General features: G+C 41.3%; 1 protein-coding gene across 4 annotated transcripts in view; it reads left to right on the forward strand.

Annotated features, from left to right (window-relative positions):
• The first annotated feature begins 261 nt into the window (after nucleotides 1-261).
• The window catches only part of atp2b1a (ATPase plasma membrane Ca2+ transporting 1a), a 56839-nt gene continuing 40001 nt past the window's right edge, over nucleotides 262-17099 (forward strand). For 3 of the 4 annotated variants that reach the window (XM_078164989.1, XM_033615201.2, XM_078164988.1), the window contains exons 1-2: nucleotides 262-391; nucleotides 14418-14900. In XM_078164989.1, the coding sequence (XP_078021115.1) occupies nucleotides 14708-14900 (193 nt within the window). In that variant the 5' untranslated portion in view covers nucleotides 262-391; nucleotides 14418-14707. Of the gene's footprint in view, nucleotides 392-14417; nucleotides 14901-17099 lie in introns of those variants that run through there. The other variant, XM_033615202.2, reaches the window with a different exon arrangement.

Consider the following 17099-nt stretch of genomic DNA (forward strand, 5'->3'; position numbering starts at 1 on the left):
TGCATCCAGACAAATATATTTATTATATTAATTAAGAAGATAGGTTATTTTGTCTGCACATGTTCTATTAAGGTGTAAAATTTTATGAATGGCTGCCGTGTTCATTGGGAATATTTAGATACATTTGCTGATTAACGTGGTGCCAGTAAACCGTTACGCAAACAGCTGTACGCATGTGTCATGTGGTTTCCGGTTAAGCGGACACGGGTTTTCCATGCGCTCAGATGGGATGGGAACTATCTTGACAGCTCTGCGCGGAGCCTTTGGTTGTGGTTGTGACAGTGCAGTGGGCGGGATTTTACCTCAGATCAGGGGAGAGAGTCTAGTCTTTGGTGAGACTGAGGGGGAGTTACAGAGAGAAAGGGACCTGGGGTGCTCTTCAGAGTACGGAGTGAGTATTTTTTATGGTTATCTTTTCTGCGCTAGCGCCACAAAATGCCGCAAGATAAGGACTGCTTCTGAGTGATTCAGACGCTGCATGGAAAACCCACACCGGTTAAAGTCTTCATTTTTGTGTGCAATGATCAACGAGGGCCAGCCACCGGTGGGTGGCTGCCTTGGTTAGTTAGCTTTATACCAAGCTAACATCGTTAGCCAGCGTTATATCTTGGGAGAGATACTGACATTGGGCGTCTCGTTCTCCAACACAGGTAGCTAATCAGCCGAGATGCTGCCAGGCTTTCTTTAATTGTGCTTAGTTTACTCAGACTTGTGCATGGCTCTGGGCTAAGTTTCCCGACTTGACAGTCTTTTAGAAGTGCCTTTTTGTGGTATATCACTTCTTTGCAATCAGCATAAGCTAACGCCTGGGAGCTAGTTGGCTAACATTGTACGCTAGCCTGGAACGATGTTTTTTAACGTTCGGCTCCACGCGACAGTGTCTCGTGGACAGCGGGGAGACGTTGAGACGTCGGGGCTCGTAATTTACAGACTCCCTGTGAAATAACGATAGTCGCTTTAAATGTGGACTCTTTGGGAGAAAGTTACCTGTATTTCATTCTAACGTGGGGTGCGTTTTACGACCTGTCATTCAGTCTGTTTAACGTTATGTGGACCCCCTTTTACACAGAGAGATAATGTCAGTAAGCTAACGTTAACCGACATGGAGCGGTATCCTCCGACCGTTGGACTCCACGCGCTGCGGTGGCTCACGCGGACAGCTCGGGGAGCTCAAAGAGAGTCAACTGTGTGGACACATTTAACTTATTTTGTCGGCTCACTGTCAATTAAGAGTGACTATACTAGATTTGTACTTAAATAAAAATCATTAACGTCGTTTAGAAACCACCAACGTCTCCCCATGTCAAAGTTGCGCACCCATTCGGGGAATATCATTAACCCGTGTTGGCTTATTCAGTTCCCCCTTTGATTTGTGTCCATTAAAGCTTACCCTGAACCCAGCCTACACCCGCAACGCTAAGCCTGTTTCATGAAGTCAAGCTACCTACCAAACCTAAATGTCATAGCAGGACTTCATCAGTGCAAGCTATAACGCTATTTAAAGAAAAAACGTTCATTTATGACCAACACCGCAACCGCATCTTCAAAAAAACCGTAAACCCTGAACGCAACATGTCGCTTTAAATGCCAGTTGTCTTCTAACGGCAATACAGTTCATATTCCCTAAGCTCTCCAGCTACTACAAGTTGATTCCGTATATTAACATTACACCCTTGACCTTTAATAGACAACATTGTAGTTTCGCAAACACTGCCTGCAAGTTTCCAGGTTGATGTGGAGTGCAGGCACTGAGCACCTTTTGGTGTCTAGTTGAAGGGATCACTCCTTATCCAATTAAATAGCACCCGGTTTGCTGCAGCGCCAGCAGTGTCTTCCTGTGTTTTTGTAATGACCTGTGGTCCTACAGTGGATTGCAGATAATGTTGCAGTTTTTTTTTTTATCAAAATACATTTGAATTTAGACTGTGATTCAATGAGACAAGGTGTGCCAGTCACTGTAGTGGTTAGCGTAGACGTATTACATAATATAATGTCAGCTAAGCTATTCCATGGCCAAGCATTATGGTCAGAATACCTTGCCGCAGAGTATGTGTGTGATGCATTGACAGTTGTTGGCATTCAGTTTTGAATGTGTCTGTATTTTCTACATGTTACTACAGTAGTAAAATATTATCCAGGTTTAGTATTGAGTGATATTTTATTTAACCTGTCTAGTTCAGCATGTATAGAGATTCGGAGTTTGTTCAATGATTCACTTAAACCATCAGTAACACTATCTGTTGCTGTGTCTGAGCCCTTTGAACTCAGACTGTTGCTGTCACTCAAGAATGCCAAAAATATCCTTTCTTATTCCTTGCTATACCACGCTTTTTTATAATGGCTGACTATTGACAACACTGCTCGCCCTGAAGGATATGAGTCAGTATTTTTTTACTCTTATTTTGTAAATTGTTTTGGAAAGTGTTTGTATCTCAGAGGTAAGATCACTTGACCTCCTTGGCTGAAGGTGTTTTCCCTACTTTCAATTTTAGACCAACAACCTTTCATGACTAAAACACTTGGTGCTTTTATGCAGTGCGCATGAGGTTAATTAGCCATGCTGGAGACGATGTGATTTCTAGTAATTCAACATCATAGCTTACTGTTAAAGTAAGTGTTGCTTGCTTCTCATGGCATGGGAGTTTTTAGTAGTCACATAGTCACTGCGAAGTAATGCAGTGTACTGAGCACACTTTCTTCCAGGCAGTTCTCGCCTGTCACGTCTGTCCCTAACTCATCACGGATGAGTCCCCCTTACAGCTGCTTGATATGTCCACTGATGCCATTGTCATGCTCTGCACTTCAGTGACTTACAAGCATAGCCTCCAAAATCCAGTAGTACTCTTAATAGCAACAGTTGATAATATTTTACACTTTTTCAGTCTGCATTTCTTTGTAAAATTTTCTGTAACTGCCTAGTAAAAGGCATTATTTTAGATAGCAAGCCACTATAGGTCATTAATCTGAGGTGACATTGACATGGAAAGCTAAATATAGTCTGCTTTTCTACCATGCACAAGTTCAACATGTTTATGGTACTATTTACCTATGAAGTTTTGCTTATCTTTCTAACTCTGTGTGGATTGTAAGTCCAAGGTTATTCCAAGCAGAGGTTTTAGGTTACGTGCAGTTTGACTCATTCATTACTACTTATTCATTCAAATGCGGCCTATAAAGCAGTAGAAAGTGGACAATGCAGGTGTGACAAAAATTAATATGCTTTTTAAAAAACAGAGGAGTTAATGTAATAGTTGCAGGGACACCGAGGGGGCTATAATTTGAAAAATTGGCAAAACTAATCGGATAAACTATGATCCTGCCCACTAAAACAATTATACGGCACACTATGAAAAATATCATGAATTAGTCATCAAGTCAGCCAGAAGGTCTAACTATGCTGAGAGTCAGTCTAGCAGACATTTATTATGTTAGTTTTGGCATTTCTGGAAAGCTGGTGGGCTTCATGGCCTGACGTGCCACCAATCACAATTACATTTTTATGTAGAATGGAAGATGTAGCTGTCTTATTAGTGTCTGCATATGTCTAGAGAATTGAAAATAACTATTTATTGTTAAATTTTATGGCAAAATAATTAAGTATATAAAACAAAACATTGAAACTGCTTTGGAGTCTAGCAGTATTGGTTATCTTCTCCACACATTCAAACTGTCATTGTGACAGTTTACTGAAACATTGCTATCAGACCAGTGGAAAAAAGCCAGTGGCTACAGTGTCATATTGGTGTAGCCACTGAAACCTTTTCCACCAATATGGAACAGGTTCCTATCCAGTTCTCACAACTAATTTTAAACCGTTGAAATTTTGTTGCAACCTGAAAAGTTAGTTTCCAACTGTGACCACAAAAACAGCAGGTTTTCCTTGACCTTAAGTGTGAACCATAGCGTCATCAGTGGGCGTGTAATAGTCTGCAGGTTGGAAAGAGAGGATGGAAAAGGCAACAATAGAGACATTAAGTGACAAATCATTAGATAAAGAGGGCGTCTGTTGGTCCATCCAAAAGAAATATCTGAAATAACAGAACAAAAGCTTGAAGACTATCAATGCGATCCATCATTTTGCTGGTACTGTTTACTTATGTTGTGCATCGTGCAACGCCCTCCGTTGAGGAAGCATCCTTGACCATAGTGGTTAGTGCTTAAAACAGGTGGAAATTCGGGTGGTTCCGCTAGATAGCACCAAGGTTCCAAGAGTCCTGAACACAACCACTTTAGGAACCACAGCTAATTTGGTTGAAAAGGGGTGTACGTGTATAATGACTACCCATACAGGTCTCTTCCCAGACTTCCAGAGCTCCATCTCATGCGTTATTTTGTGATGTTAAGATCTCTGTGACTACGGCTGGGTATCTTTCAAAAAATTTTGGCATTGGTAGTTTACACATTGCGGCAATTTAAGTAGTCTGTTTCAACTCTTGACTTTGATTGTTCAGCACACACACGCAATATGAAATGTTACATGGGTCCTAGTTTAAGTACTGCACTTACTACAGAAAACAACCATGTACAAGTAGGCCAAAATTTAATGTTTGTTAAACGCTACATGCTTAAATCCCATTCATCATAGCGCTGTCCTCAGTAATCTCTGATGAGGGGGAATCCAGTGGTGGAGATTTTGAAGGACGCTCTGGAACGTGAGGAGAATATGCATGCTGAGAAGAAGATGGCTGCAGTTTGCTCTTCATGCAGTCAAACATGGAGCAACTTTGCATCACACACTTTTGACATGGAGCCTTATAGAATGGAGCACCACCTTTGATCTCGTCTAATAGATTTTTTTTACACCTATACGACACACGCTGCAGTCAAGCCTCTCAAAATACCCCCATCTCTGGGCGTAACATAGTTTTTTTTTTTCCTGCATACCTTTACGACGTGAAATGTGAGACAGCCAATCACTAACATTATTAGATGTTGGTACAAGCGTGCTGCATGCGTATTGGCTCACTGACGCTGAAGAGATTTACTCCCCAGGTATTGTAATTTGGTACGTAATCCCAAGGCCTCTTTTCAAAGTATGGTACCCAGACCTGTTGGTGACTTCTCTTGAGTGGCACTAAATAAGAACGGTCACATTTCACATTGTCTGTCACACCTTTAAGATTTCAGGTTTCTTTTTTCAGAGCACATTTCTCTCCATCTACAGACAAATCCACTGACAGATTTTTGTCTTGGGCTTTCTGGTGACACCGCCATTACAGCAGTGGCTTAGCCGCACTGAATGCAGTGTCACTGACGGTGAAAGCACAGATAGTTAGATTGAACCCCTCCTGAGGGATAAAGGTAGCCCATGTGAATCTAGATGTTATTCCATCTTGAAACACTAGACTGAAATGTATTATGATATAGTCTTTGGGTAAAAAATAATGTCAACATTTAGAGTTTTGGCCGACTTACATTGGATCAGTGTGAGAGTGCTGTGTAGCAACCTAGCCCTATCCAGCACTAGCTTTCAGACTTGATTTACTTCTACCTCAGTCTATAATAGAATTGTGTACATATATGTTTGGCTATCACAAATTGCATTCCCTACCGCAAGTCTGGGTGAAATTACTTTAATGCTCAACTCCAGTGCATCCTGAGATTGTAATGGTAAGGACAGCAAGGTCAGACTGTGGTTGCAAATGGCAGGGCAGCAGGACCTGAGGCCACTGGGCTTCGTTGTAGAATCACACATAACAAAGAACACATAGAGCCTCTCATCTTCAAAGTGGCTCGATGAAAGATGCTTCATTTTGGAATATTTTCCATCCTTTGGACATGAAGGACTCTGCGACGGCTAAATAAAACCATCCCGCCTGGTTTTCTCTCCTCTAAGGGGAAAAAAAAACATTAATATTTTCACAGTCACGGTTTAAAGCTGACTCTACAGTATTGACAGTGCTAAGGCTGGGATAAATCTAATTAATATTCGGTACCTAAAATGTTTTATACTATATTTAATCCTGCCAAAAAAAGAAATAAATAATGGTGTGAATAAAAGTGTGTCGGTCACAGATTATAGGCTACCTTTAACCACAGGATAGTCTTTCAGTAATCAGCAGTGCTTGGAAATTACTGAGCACCTCAGACGTACATGATTGCATCACATGACCTCTCACCATTTACACAGCCACTGTCACAATGATAAGAGGTTGTACTGATGTGAAGTCATAATGGAATACTGTAACCTTTGTGTGACATCTGACATCGTACATTGATGAGGTTTATAGTGGTATTCATTGAAAGTCCACCTTCCACATCAGCTGTATTTTGTTGATTGCGTCAATTTAAGGTTTAACAAGAGCTCAGGATTTACCGCATAAGTCTGGGCCGAAACCCATTTTTTAAAATACAGTTGGTCGATAGCCGATATCTGTACTTATTTGTCGTTGCTTATTTTGTTTTTGTTGTAATTTATTCCCCTGTTTCTGCCAGGGAAACAAAGAAATCTTCATTAAAAAATAACTGTTTTTAAAGTCAGTCTGAAGCAACCTGCTGCTTGTCATTTCAGAGGCAATCTGGAAATCCATCGGTTAAAAAAAAAAAAAATTTTCTTCCTTTACATTGCAGAATCTGTCTTGAGAGATTATTTTAGAGGTGACCAAATGCCTCCATGAAGAAAATGTTGAGGCATTTCTGTGCACCAAAAGCTAGAATTAACATCTCCTCTGTGTTAAGATGTAAGGAGACAAAATCCAGCCTCAGTTTCAGGCTGGCATGTTTTTCAGCTGCATGGATTTTGGGATGCACCTTTAATTTTTTCATTGTTCCATTTCAAGAAAATGAGACAAAATATGAGTATTCAATAATAATAATAATAATAATAATAATAATAATAATAATAATAATAATAATAATCTTTATTACGGACTCAAATGGTCCACACACACACATACACACAACCATTACATACATTTAAAATACATCATTAAAAATAAAAAAAATATATACTTTCACACACACACACACTCTCACACACACACACACACACACACATATATATATATATATATATATGATATATTTAATTCATAGGACAGTACTTGTTGAAAAAAAGAATATGTTTTTCTTAGGATAAAGGCTCAGCAGCAAAAGTACACTGATTTATTTAGTAGGATAAAGTAGTTGCAGTGTTGGGTGTCAGAAACCAAAGAGTCATTCATTTTTGATGCACAAACTTATTTATAAATGAGCTCAAAATAATGTAATAACGACAAAACTGTGGTGTAAGTATTCTTAAAAAATTATATACGGTAACGACACATTTACGTCTCATCCCTAGGTAGCTGCTGCCCCTTAGATCCAGAGATTACAGTTGATTATCATTTTAGATTACATGTCGCTCCATACATGAAGTAGGAAGAGCGGAAGAGGAAAAGGGTGTTGATGGTGACACCTCTGACTGTGCGTTCGTATGAACTGGCAGCCTGACAGCGTCTGAGTGCCGTGTAGAGGTTCCAGTCTGTGTGGTGAAGTAGCGCTCTCAGCTGCGAGCCATGCAGCACAAGGAGGGCTGGGTGTCTCTGCTTTGTACCCTCCACATTTACATGGCCTGACCCAGTTCAGCAACGGCTAGCAGTGGGGGAGGGGGCAGTCTGGGGGAAGCTAAAAATACCACCCCTTGCATTAGGCAGCTCCATTGCAGAGGGATCCCTAGAATTGCTATCCTTGACTTGCATCAAGTTGTTGGCACGTAGAGGTGTACAAACTGCCAGAGGGTTTCCTTCGCGTGGAAACAAAGACATGAGTGTATTTCTGAGATGCCCACCACTATTGTCCGATCCACTTGTTTTCTCCTCGCCACAGCCTTCTGGGTAGGGGATTCAGTGTGCATCGGATGTGTGATAGCAGCCACAAATGGCTATGGTAGAGAGGAGACTTGGGACTTACCAGCCTCTGGTCCTCGGGTTAAACCACCTCGTATTCCTGCTGAGCTCTGGGTTTGCTGCTGTTGTGTGGAAAGGGTTAACCTTAGCCTCTGTCATTCAACCATACCATGCCAGCTGTTGGCTTGGAGATCCAATCACAATGATTTTCCACTGTTGTGACATGTGACCTGCTCCGCAACCCGAAACTGTCGCAGCGCAGCAAATGTTGGCACTTCCTTCATCTTGGCGTTGTTGCTGCTCGTGGGGTTAAGGGGTGTGAATGTGGGAGAGGGCTCATGGAGTAAAACATGGAGAAGGCAGAGAATTGCATTCATTACTATAGGCTGCACACATGCTCTGCCCATGTGGTGCCCAAGGACAGCAACATATTTCTACTATTTTAAGATAAGTCATTTAGAGACCATTCACACATTTACAAAGCCACATGTTAATGCAAGGTGCAAGATGGCTTACAGACAAGTGCTACTGTTAGCCACAAGAACCTCAAAGGCTTGGTAACAAAAAACTCTTGCTCTCAGATGTGAAAGGGTGTTAAGATGTTAGGATGTGTACACTGTGAACTGTTGATAGGCTAAACCCATTACTAGTGAGCGAGTCAATCTTTTCTAATCTTTTATTTCATTTTCTATTCTGTGAAATAGTTGTTTTTTCATTTAGTATAAAGGTGTCAAATATAATGGAAGCAATTAACCTTTAACCAATGAACTTAATAGCGAGTTTTAATAGTGTTTTAAAATATGATATATATATATATATATATATATATATATATTCATGTTAGAGCTGGGCAGTGTCCGCATTCCCATATAGACATTTAACTGTATCATCTACCATCAAAATGCATCACAGTTTTTGAAATTGGTCCAAATAGTCTACAAGAAAAATAGGCCATCTGATTTAAAAGCTCTCAAATTACCTAGAATTTAATATTTCAGTAACTTAGTCTTATAATAACATGAATCATAAATATGCTGTTGATATTCACTTTCTATAGAATTTTATGTGGGCAACACTGACATTTAAAAGTGGTCGTCACTAGGCATGCAGGAGAATAAAGCCATTAATATCCCAGAATGCCATCCATATAGAACAGCGACTGGATAAATGTTTTATATAGCCATATAAAAGCCTACGTTTTAATGGCAATGAAACACTTCAAATTAAATAACTTGAAAATAAGCTAAACGTAGAAGCAGCCTGTTAAACAGAGTGACTGATCAGTGGGGTACTGGCAGAGGAAAAGGAGGAAAAGGACTCTGTGCCAAGTGCCACCATAAATCACCAAGCCCACTGTCCACCGTATGGTTCGCCATGGTGGAGGGACGCATATCTTTGGTCTGTTCTACCAGGGGACCAATGGTATGTTCAAGGAACTATAAAATACATATATATAGTTTAGTAATACAGTTTCCTTTAGGGATAGACCGATATGGATTTTTTAGGGCCGATGCCGATACCATTTTTTTTCCATCACCCTTAGCTGATGACCGATTATGGACTGCCGATTTTCTTGAGCCGATATTTGGGGCCGATACTGCTTTTACTCCCTCAATTTACATAAAAAAAATGACACAATGATAACAAATATTACAGGTCTCAAGTTTAAAATAAGACACATTTATTGAACAGTAAAAAATACTAAAACAAGATGGAAAGTTGAGGTAGAACAGGAAGAATATTATTATTATTATTATTATTATTATTATTATACATTCAAATAAAAAAAAGTTCAGTGCTCTTAAATCTTCCAGTAATGTCTTTATAAAATAAACAAATATTTAAGCTGAAGCATAAATAAAACAACAACTACTGTACACAGTAGGATTCACTGCATTTGCGCTGCAGGGTCTTCTGGCAACACAGAGCTGCCCGTGGATGCCTGTCTGTAAATCATGCCAGGGAAAAATAAATCTGCGAACCCACGCGCGTATTGGTCGATGCCGATACAAGTAAAAAACTCAAATATCGGCCCAATATATCGGCCGGCCGATGTATCGGTCTATCCTTAGTTTCCTTGGTTGTGTTTGAAGGTCTTCTTGGAGAACATAATCTGTGATCTCGTCTCCTAACTACACCAAGCACGATAAGAGGAAGATCGTGACCACTGTGAATGTGGCGAATGCTCTGAAGAGGCAGGGACAAACCTGTACGGCTTCAGTTGATGAATAGATCCATTGGTGATTTACACCCTAAACTCTGGTCTACATTATATACGTTTATATTTAAGTTGTCTTGGCAACATATCTTATAGGTCACACAATATTCAAGGCTATTTGATATGCTATTAATAAGTTTTATTTATTTGACCTATTTCCCACCAGGCATTTTGGCCATTGAGATTTTCCATAGCCAGACAACTACACACGATGCTGTGACTGGGTGCCATTTTTAGTTTTATAACAATCTCCTGGTTGGCAGCATTAATCTCGCAAATGGCGATGTCATTGGCTCTTTGTTGCATGTGCCAGCTCTTGTAGCCTCCCTTCCAATATATCGTTGAGCTGCCCGTTCATGTTGCTTTGTGCTTCAGTGCTTGTCTCGCCTTGTGGTTGTGCAGGATGTGCAACCTTGAACTAGTTAACTTTATGTGTTGCTTATCGAGGTGTATCTTGTGCATGCTTTGCAGTATCATTATCTATCCAGCGCAAATATTCTGCACATTTTGCTGTTTGCTGTCCCTATTTTTTATATGTTGAAAGGTGATTGTTACTGATGGCAACCAAAGGCTAAGAATTGGTCGCCAATTTCTCAGAATGGTTGCCAGTGGCAACCTGGCAATCCTTACCGTTGAGCCTTGGTGGGAAAGAAACTGACACAATTCTTCTTAAACCGAAGTCTACTGATGACAATTGTGTAGTACATTGGAATTTAACTGTATGCATGACTGTCTAAAAAGAGATGGGAGAGCTGTCTTATTAGTCAAGATGTTGCATGAATGGCTTACTTTACGATTTGACAACTGTTTTAATATACCATGAGGGAACGACAGGTGCTAATATCTTGCACGTCTTGAGAAGTGTGGCGTGACTAGTAGTCCGTGGGTCTCACTTGGGCTGCAGAGAGGTGAACCTTGAGTTGACATTTTTGAAAGATTGGTCTGACATTCCCTTGTATATCTGTCAAATCCCCAAGAAAAGGCCTTTCAGTATTTTTCATGGACATCAGAACAGTGGTGCAAAAAGTAGTAATTGATGACAAAGATGTCAGTGGATAAGGTGAGTTTTCAACATGCATTGAAGACCTCACCCTAAACCTGTGGTCAGTACAAAAGGTGCAGGAGTATTTTCTCTTCTGAATAGGGATTTCTGTGATCTGTCCCACCTCAGTAATACACCCGACCCTGCAATTATGCTGTGTAATAAATAATAAATTCTGTCCCGTTTTCCATGGCAGATGGCTCCAAATAGAATCTCAACATGTGACAGAATAGTTTCCAAGAATCTCAATGGAATAAGCTGCGAGCATTCATTTGTGCAGTGAGCAATAATAAAGGCTTCAGTTTTCTCTCCTTCTGCATCTGCGTCCCAGTTTAAAGTTCTGACACATTTTGAGTTTTAGATGCTAGTTTGGAGTTGCACTTTTGATGTCCTGTTTGGCATAAAGACAGATGAATGGTGTTCTTGAAAACGTGTTTTGGTCTTTCTTGTAGCCAGAAATTTTAGAAAGTGAGTAAAACCTCCCCAGCTGAGGTAACTGCAGCATTTTTCTCCAGACAAGGAAAACGTCCCCGTCTGCCTGCACTGGTGCCTTTTTTATGGATCAGATGGCTGAGTCCAGGTTGTCTGTGCAGTGCGGATTAACAGTCTGATAGTATGGCTTTCAACCTGAAAGTACAGTGTATGTTCCAGACTAGAAATTAAGCTCATCTTGTCGAATCTTTCCAATAAATCCACGTTAGTCCCTTGTGGTTTAAGAAATTAATCAAATCAAGTCCTCCTTTCAACAGATTGATTGTGTTGTGATGTTTGCTCATATTCCTGTGTTTCTGTTTCTATCTGAGCTTCACCAAGAGAAATTTCTATCAACTTGGTCGTCATGAATGAATCAGGCCTTATTGTGTTAGGCTGATTAAAGCTGAATGGACAGCAGCCTCTCATTAGAATGGACTCTCCCATGTAGAGCACCATGGAGCTCCCTGATGCCACAGATAGTCTTAATTAGATTAAACAGAAGGCTTTTCCTGAGGTAATTAGTCACTTGGTCCCTGCTCACTACGTTACCCCACCAGTTACACTGCAGGGAAGCTGGTGGCTTTTGATTCTGATTTTTTTAATGGCACCTACTGTATGTTGTTTAACATGATGGGGCACTGTGATACAATCTTCTGGGTGTGAAAGGCTTTACTTAACACCTGATTGTATTAGAAGAGGAAGCTACTGTTCTTCATCATGCAGTTTGTCCTCATAGTGTGTAAAGTAACTGTAATCTCTACTCACTATTTAAAAGAAAGATCACCCATCTCTCCTTTTCTCATAGGAGTGAGAGTCCTCCGTTGGGGTCAATATAAATTCAACAACATGTAAAGAGTGACCGCACAAATCAAGTTGGGGAATGATAATAAAGTTCATGCTAAAAATTAAAATACTTCAGGCTTTTAATTCTGTACAGGAGCTGGGATCATTTTAAAGTTGCCCCACAATTATGGATGTAAGTTTTGTTAAGTTTTCCCTTTGTTAGTCCGACACCCATATCTTACGGTAACTAACTGGTTCATTTTTAAGGGAAAAAAGCACTGCCCTGAAATACAAGAGGCGCATTCCTTGTTGTGTGCCCCTCCCTTGACTCACTGAAGCGCTGTCCATCTGAAGGTGATGAAATATTAATGTTTTGTGATGTAAATGTACTACCTTTTTATTTTCTGTTGGCATTGCTGAAAAATAGGCAGCTAGCCCCAGTAACATGAAGAAACATGGCGCCCATTGCCCACCCTGTGGTATCCACTGGTTACCCGCTACCAGCGGTAATGGCAGAATGAGCAGTGCTGCTAGCTAGCTCCCACTTGACCTAGGTGGTGCCCAGTACAGAGTGGCGACAGCTAGCTTATTATTGAAGGGTAGTAAAAGTTACTTGTATATTGGCATGCGTACCTGGTCAAAACCATCCTCTGTGGTTAACCGAGTAACAGTTGGGTAGGGATGTCCTTACAATTCCACCTAGAGCATGTGTGTTATTTTCACTACTTACCTCCATATTACAGCCCCAAATACCTACGTTATCAGTCTGCAAATAATTAGGAGACCCTTTAGACAGGCACAGTGGATCATAGAGCAGTTGCAACCACATAAGGCATAACATTTTGTTGAGCAGGTAGAATTTCGTGTTGCTGTTTACTGAGCTTGCTGCTGTTAAAGGTCCATAGGTAGGTTACCAACTACTCACCAGCCAATGAGTTTCGACTAGTGATTAAGGTTGCATCTTAAGCATTAAGTAGTTTAAACACACACCCTTCAGTCATTCAGAAAGGAGTATTCTTGATCTATCTTGATTAGTTGTTATCAGGTTATTTCATCATCAAGTAAATACAACCAAACACAGTGAGTTCATTAAAATTCAGCAAAGGCAAGAAATGGGGACATGCTGCTGCTGAAGCCCTTTACTCTCCTGTCACTGCAGTTTGTATTAACAGTAGATAAACATTGCAGACAGGGAAAGGACCCTTAAATTTTCTTTGCAGGAAAAACACTGGGAGCAGCTCAGTGTAGAGTGATTACTGAATGCTAATGCTCCACTCTGCTCACGCACTGAAAGCAGAGTGGAGCATTACTTGACAAGAGTTTTGTCCAGATGACAAAATTATTATTATTTTATCACAACTCAAGTACAGCTAATCAAAATCTCTTGGCAATGGCTGTAGGCAGTTATGCTAATTACTTTGCTACTTGTCTCAGCAGCCAAGTGGTTTTGTCGAAGGGTCTCCATCTTTGCTCTCATGCACCAGGAAAATATTTCGACAGAAGAGTGTGTGCTAGTGTACTGCGGCTGTATGATAACAGAAAGGGGAAAAATGGTAACATGATCATATTGTTTAACAAGACAGAGGATAAAAGGGAGGTTGCACAGATGGTGGTATTGCAATGAGTATAGATATGACTTGTATTGTGAAATAAGAGAAAAAGAAGCCTTACGATGGAGGCCCCCTAAAATATGCTGCTTAACCTTGTTGGCTCGCTCTGACAAAGTGAAACCATGTCCCTCGTGTTTGTCAAAAAAGAATATCCACTTTTAAAGAGCACCTGTTATGCTTATTGTCAGGGTTGATACTTGTATTGGGGGTTTCAATGTGGCGTGCAGTTCTTTGTAATTTGTTAATTGTGAAAATGAAGTTTGGAATGAAAATAAAACATGACGCATAACCCAGCCCGAGTGTGTCACACAACCTGCAAAGTTTTCCTGGAGAGCATGTGCCAATATCAGTCATTAGTTGTCAGCGTGATATTAATAAATGCAAGGGGAACCCTGCTGTACATGAGTTAACACTTGCTAGCGTCACTAATGACATTTTTTTGTATGTTTGCCCTTCTCTTTCAGATCTGCATGCATGGTGATCTCCGCCTCTGTGGGTGATCCACCGTCACCATGAAAGACTAGGAACTCCCAGCTCTCCAAGGGAAATGGCTTGTTTTCTAATACCCCTGCCCTGCTACCTGCCATATGACTCCAGCTGCCTCTGAAGGGCCCGTCAGCTGTTTATGGGAACTACCACTGTCTTCGCTCTCTTGAGGATTTAAGCTTTTCCAGGACAACACTTTTTTTTTTTTTTTTTTTTAACCCCACTGTCGAGCCAAAGCTTTGCAATAGAGCGAGGACACGGCGAGACAATGGCAAACAACTCATACAGCGGGGTGAAGAACTCCATGGTGGAGGCCAACCACGATGGAGAGTTTGGCTGCACGCTCAAAGAACTGCGCTCCCTTATGGAACTGAGAGGTGCAGAGGCGATAAGCAAAATTGGGGAAACTTATGAGGATATTCAAGGACTCTGCAACCGGTTAAAAACATCACCTATAGATGGTAATGCTTCCTCTACACTCAACACAATGACAGTTGTTTATCTGGATTAAATACAGGATGTTTTCACAACAGTGCTAGTAGCGAGCGTTGTTGGAATGCTAATGTGATGCACACATAGTTTAGGAGGCGTGTCATTGGCTGTATCATCCACATTGTGGATACCTTGACATCACTTCCTTGGAAAACTCATATGCCAGACAGGTGGCCAGGCAGGCTGGCTCTGACCTGGGCCAGTCCTGCTCTATTTCAAGGCCTGTGGATATGTCCCTCACACCCTCCCTCTCTCCCGTTTCACCTCTGTGTCTCTGTGTGTGCGTGTCTCTGTGTGTCTCTGTGTGTAGGCTTCAGACAGACCAGCTGTCTGCCTGGGCACAGCACCAGGCTGCAGGCAGGTCAATGTCCCACATGTGGCGGACAAAACGGGAGGCTGCAAGGCTGGGTAGTAATGACTTGAACATGTTAGGGAAGGAGTGAGTTCATCTTTTGAATGTCTCCTCTGTGTTACTCTCTCACCCCCAAAATCATCACCATAAAGACAGGACTAGGAGTTTTGGAAAATTGACTAGTTCGGCTGCAGCAGAGCCCAAATGGGGCAGTGGTGTTTGACAGCACCCCTCATTTTTTTCCCTTTTCTCTCCTATTCTTTTTCTCTCAGTCTCAGTTTGTCTCTCTATAGACAGTCTGTCTAATCGCCAGTATGACCTTGACTGAACTCTTATGGGAGGGGATTTTCAGTTTGATCCCAGATTAAAACGGCACCGCATATTCACTGTAGCAGCAACAGTCCTCTGGATGCAGTGTCTCAAAGCAAGCAAAAAAAAAAATGTCCCGGGCTTCATCAAACCAAAAGGAAAGCAATAAATGCAAAGCTATATGACAGCACAAAGCATCTCTCATTCAAGAATCACCACCTTGCTATTTAATTCTTGCCCTTTCATGTATTAACAACATGGTGTACAAGGCACATGGCACAGGCATGTCTCTTTTTCTGCTTTCATTGTCTCTCATACAGGCCAGTGGAGCATTGTCTGAGCAGAGGAGAAATTGCTGAATAGGAATTTGGCTGCTGAGAGAGAGCATGAGTTGTCCAAACATGCATGTGGCTGTGTCAAGTCAGTGAATGTAGAGCTCTGTCATATTTGTAGCATGAGTGACATTGGTTGTTTCATTAAGAGTGAGTGTACTTGTCCTCCCCCGCTCACTCGATCTGTGCTACAAACAGGAATGTGGTTTGTTGAGGCCCATCGGCTTTTTCAGCGTTATATTACTAAGCACAAAGAAGTCGTAACGCCGTATTGGTCGCTCTGTAGGTGTGTGAGTAGGTAAAGTAATACTTGAAGTAGGGTACCCCTCACATTTGAATCAGTACCAGTAACGTCATTCGGTACTGGATACTAGGTTATTTCTGGAATACAACAGAAAATAAAATAGGCTTGACACCCAGGAAACCAGCAGAGCTCTGTGGCTGGCTTAACAGGTTCGGGGCACTTCGCGGCAGCTCTGCCTCCATTTTGAACCTGGCAGCTCTGTGGAGCTCTGTTGTCTCAAGCACCCTAAAGCCAGGTAGCTGGCCACAGAGTTACGTGGGTGGCTTCTTGGCTTTGGGGTGTTCCTGCCTTCTGTCTGAACACATTCTCACCCAGGAAAACGCTCGGGTACTGACATTTGCCACTGATGGATTTAACGTGAATTGGTGCTCCATAGCACTGACTCAATTCAGTTGGTACCCTAAAAATTACCTTAACTGTGTGCATGTTTGGACTATCAAACTACTTTCAACCTCTGCTGTAGCTGTACACTCCTTATCTATATTCTGCATGTCAGCAGTCTGTATTTGCCATCTTCAGATCATCAAACGTGGTTTTAAGACTGAGAGAATATTAGATTATTTCTAGGTTCCTAATAAAAAAATGTTTAGATAAAATGGCTTGCGATCTTAACAAAGGAAAGGCAGCTTTTACCCAGTTTTTCTTTTTTTACTTCTGCCGTTATTTGCAACTGCACTTTACTGATAAGCTTAAATAGGTCCGCATTTTGTTTCCCCCTCGCAGCAGGTGCTGTTCCACTTGGTAAGCAGCCACTGAGCTTTGACACTTCCAGTTTCAATCAGCTCATTCGTCACTGGCTTGGGAAATTAAGCCATCATTTAAGATTACAGGAGCTTGACAATTGAAAAGGGATTTCTAATTAGTTGGTTGG

Source organism: Epinephelus lanceolatus, chromosome 23 (genome assembly GCF_041903045.1).
Source record: "Epinephelus lanceolatus isolate andai-2023 chromosome 23, ASM4190304v1, whole genome shotgun sequence".
NCBI classification, from domain to species: domain Eukaryota; kingdom Metazoa; phylum Chordata; class Actinopteri; order Perciformes; family Serranidae; genus Epinephelus; species Epinephelus lanceolatus.